At 50.4% G+C, this 4,013-nt stretch overlaps 1 protein-coding gene across 1 annotated transcript; it reads right to left on the bottom strand.

The window, feature by feature from the left end:
- Positions 1-676: 676 nt before the first annotated feature.
- Positions 677-3,603, bottom strand: LOC123190121 (serine carboxypeptidase-like 18). The gene is made up of 13 exons (XM_044602706.1): positions 3,332-3,603; positions 3,086-3,231; positions 2,915-2,991; positions 2,699-2,821; positions 2,477-2,579; positions 2,324-2,361; positions 2,138-2,239; positions 1,942-2,025; positions 1,670-1,852; positions 1,377-1,570; positions 1,182-1,295; positions 1,039-1,084; positions 677-950 (listed from the first exon to the last, which is right to left on the bottom strand). Exons 1-13 carry the CDS (start codon positions 3,490-3,492, stop codon positions 867-869), a joined length of 1,455 nt encoding a protein of 484 aa, XP_044458641.1. The 5' UTR covers positions 3,493-3,603; the 3' UTR covers positions 677-866.
- Positions 3,604-4,013: the final 410 nt, after the last annotated feature.

Here is a 4,013-nt window from a genome sequence, read left to right as displayed (position 1 = left end):
GCTCAGTGGCTTGCGTCGGTGGCCTCGCTGGTGAGCGCCGCAGCGACCTGCGCCGATGGCGCCTCCGGTGAGCGCCGCGGCGGCCTGCGCCGGTGGCCTCCTGGGGGCGGTTGTGGAGGCAGTGCGGGGTCGCTGATAGGTGGGTCCAGGCCGGACACGAGAGGGCTGGAGCGGACGAGAGCGAGCGACGTGAGCGTCTGCTTTTATTCGTCGCAGAGCCATTTGTGACTTAAATTTGGATTCAATTTAGGTCGGAACGGACAACAAGCGAACAGCAGGCGGACGCTTTGTTCCTTTGGGTCGCGTCTCGTCGGAGTTGCTCTAGCGTAGCAAACGAGGCTCACACCCCTTGCCGCAGCCCGGGCTGCTAAGCCTGATACCGCCACTAGTCATGGGTGTTGGGAGGTATACATCCTCGTTACAGGTTCTCATGACGGTCATTCCAAGAGTTCGCTTTACTTCTCTCGTCCGTGAGTTGTTGTTTTTTGTGTGTGAAGGGCGCGGCGGGTCATCTAGTATGTGCAAACCAACTCAAAATAGCTGCACATACATAGTTTTCATAATGATAACATTCTTGATTTAGGAAATTTCCACCCCAGAACACCTGAGCCCTCTCCCGCGGGAATTCCATGTAACATGCCTCTCAAGGTATTGCATTTGACTTTGCAAATCAACATCCAGCCAACTTCTAAACCTCAATAGCTATTTTTTGTAGAAAAAAGGCAACCGCCCAGCTTTATAAATTAATAAAGCCCATACAGGAAACCTGATCCACATATATCCAAACAAACTTCACCAAATAAGGTAGTCTGTGTACACGAACATATACATCCTAGACCTACTAGATGATGTTACATACAGGTGGACTAGAGCGGCTGGTCCAGTATCCAACGGTTGAACATGGCGTAGCACCTCTCGGGCTCGTACTGGGGCGCCGTGTGCCCGGCTCCCTGCAAAACCAACCCGCAACAACAAATCAAAACTGGTAATCCACCAATAACCACGCGCGGCACATACGCGGTCAGAAAATGCCACTACCTTTACGGTCGCGAATGTCATGTTGTTGGAGTAAGCTACGGTGAATCTGCAGACCCGTGAAGAATAAATCAAGCAGAGGCATCGCTGTTAGCGAGTGAGGAAAACAGAGCAGGCAAGGCAATCGAAATGGAACAATGACGAACCCGGCAGACTGGCCGTCGAGATGCCATGCCCTCCAGTCGTCGACGACGGGGAAGCCGAGCGACCTCACCCACGCCTGCGTCCCCAGGTGCGGCACAATCGCGTCGTGGTCGCCGCTGCCGACACCAATCAAAAAACTCAGTCCGGTTCCGGCTTTCAGCTGATCAAATATCCCAGTTTCAGTAGCAACCTATTACCTGTACACCAGCGCACGGTAACCGTTGACGGTGACATTCCGGTGGTACTTGATGCTGCTCCCGATGTCCACGGCGTACGGCAGGTCGCCGTCGTGGCACCTCACCCACTCGTCCACGGTGCCGTCCTTGATCCCCAGGGCGTCTCGGGTGAGCGGGTCGTTTGCCCAGAAATACGACAGGTAAGCCGTGTAGCTCTGCACCCATGCATGGCGTATGCAGGATCAAGTCAACTCAAGCAATGGAAACATATACTTCAATGGTTAGAGGTATGTGGCTCTACTATGCTGACTTACAATGCAGCCCAGTGGCACACGAGGTGGCGGGTGTTTTACTCGTTTCCCCGGTACGATTACTGCTTCCTCGCTTAGGATCTTCCGAGCAGCACCAGCTGACTTCCCCGTCTCAGTGCCTGGTCTAGGAGATGCATAAACGCAGTTGTCCAACAAAATTTGGGCGGCCATAACTTCGGAGAGGAGCTGCAATTTGAATTGCATACAGTACATAACCTTCAGTCAAGTAATTTGAATTGCAGCTTGAAAGTATTTGTAGGATATCTCGTCCTTACATTGTTGAAAGTGCCTAGAGATTGAGCGCACAGTGTATTTCTAGGATTCATGTAGTCTTCTCCTTGGCAATGCTCCAATATTGTCTACAGAAGAAAAAATGAGAGACAGAGTAACATGCATATCATTTGCAGTGCAGAAAATTTTGGTGGGTGCAGATATATTGGAATAAACGGATGTGGATGCGTTTATAATTACCTCATATAACTGATCTGATATTATACCAAGTCCATGAGCATACGGCACTCTAGAGCTAATATCAATGTTTTCGCCGGTACCCGGGTTGCCTACCAGATAGCCCTGGGAGCGAGGAAATTAACGTAATTATGATATGCGATATGTCGATGCATATGCAAACTCTTTGGCCAAAATTATGATGGTTACCTTGAGATTAAGGATGGGGCTCCTTCCAGCTTCGATGCCTGCAGAATACAAATCATGGACATATAGTTGAAGTGTTGAACTAGGTGAGCTTAATTGAAAATCGAGGTTGAAATTTAGTCAATTATACATTTGAGAATCTAAATACCTACTTACCTTCTGAGATCTTTTGAGCGATAAATGGCACAAGTTGTCCAGCACGAGAGTCTCCCCCGATGTAGAGAGGATTTGCGAGGAACTCAGGACGGTCAATGAAAAACTACACATTGTCACGTGGATTAAACTAATTAGTACCCAAGCCCTCCACAAAAAAAGAACTAAATCGAACTAGACTAATTAGTGGATCAGAGCAGCTACTCTACTAACTACTTACTATACCTTGATGAGGAGTTCATGGAGCTGCAACGAGGTAGATACTTCCCCGACATCGTAGCCTTGGGGCCTTCTTGAGAAGGAAAATCCTGCCCCAACCGGTGTATCGACGAAAAGGATATTTGCCACCTGCATGAAGATGGACACTGTCAAGACAGGACAGGGATGAACCGGCCTCGCATAAGTAAGCAAGTAGCGTGCAGAAACTGGACCGACACCGACCTTGGTCCATGAGTAGGGGTTGATTTGCAGGCGCGGTATGGTGCCGTTGTAGGGCTCTGCGACGAACTGGAATGGACCTGCAGTTGCCGCCATTAACATGTGTGGAATAATATGATGTCAAAGAGCAATGGCATTGGCGAGCCCGCGCTTGAGAATGTAAGCAAGGTGTACCGATCTCCAAGGCGAGGCCACTGAGTACGGTGCAGCGGTCGCCGCCGGTGAGCCAGAGGAGGAAAGGGGCCTTCTCCGCGCCGGCCTCGGACTCCACGAAGTAGTAGAACAGCTCCGTGCCGTTCTCCTCGTCCACCTCCACGTACCTTAAGTCGAGAAGCCAATTAATGGAGTCGATCAAGGTGATCCGCCTTGGTGCGTGGAGAAACCAAAATTAAGCTGAAGAAGAAGGCGAGAAATGGGTACCCGGTCTCGAGGTGGAAGGGGAGGCGGCCCTGGAACCCCGGGAGGCTGGTCACCACCTTGGAACTGGAACCGGAGGCCGCTCCGGCGACGGCGAGCTGCCACGGCGGGGTCAGCGCGGCCGAGAGGAAGAGGCAGAGCAGCAGCCGCCCCCGCCCGTTCATTCTCGGAGGTGGTAGTGGCCAGTGGGCAACAACCGCTTCCGTTTGCTCCGTTTTGTAGCTCTCTGCAAGAGGCTGAGACGACAAGGCACCGCCTTGTGCGGATGCCAGCAGAAGGACAACCGCGGGCCTGATCTACGCGAGACTTTTTCAAATTATGTTTTCTACGTATTCTGTAGTGCGATCTTATACCGTGGGATGAAGGAAGCAGTATAATATTAGTGAGCATGATCTGCACTCTTATCTCTTTAATGACAGCCAAATTAGATTGTTAATCAATATATCATGCGTCAGGCGTGGCTAGTTGTCTCGACAAGAAAAATTGATCTGATCAATCTTCTCAAGATAGGTCCTCACGCGACCCGCCAAAAAGAAGTCAGATTGCCCACAGCATGTGCAATATTGTAAGTGATCACACAGCACACAGAACACGTTCTTATCGACCACGAGGCAACAATTCTGACTTTGATCATTTGCTCTGCACATTATTAGTTCGAAAGTATTGCAAAATCACAATCAAAAGT

This window comes from Triticum aestivum, chromosome 2A, assembly GCF_018294505.1.
Source record: "Triticum aestivum cultivar Chinese Spring chromosome 2A, IWGSC CS RefSeq v2.1, whole genome shotgun sequence".
In the NCBI taxonomy this organism is placed as follows: domain Eukaryota; kingdom Viridiplantae; phylum Streptophyta; class Magnoliopsida; order Poales; family Poaceae; genus Triticum; species Triticum aestivum.
The sequence above is the reverse complement of the archived record's forward strand: the minus strand, read 5'-3'. Positions and strand labels throughout refer to the sequence as shown.

What these genes read in the sequence shown, in the direction of transcription:
- LOC123190121 (XM_044602706.1), bottom strand. Translation starts at nt 3,492, where the DNA reads ATGAACGGGCGGGGGCGGCTGCTGCTCTGCCTCTTCCTCTCGGCCGCG. An exon ending in TATCAGATCAGTTATATGAG is followed by an intron (nt 2,026 to 2,137) that starts GTAATTATAAAC and finishes TTTCTTCTGTAG; the next exon opens with ACAATATTGGAGCATTGCCA. An exon ending in TGACATTCGCGACCGTAAAG is followed by an intron (nt 951 to 1,038) that starts GTAGTGGCATTT and finishes TTGGTTTTGCAG; the next exon opens with GGAGCCGGGCACACGGCGCC.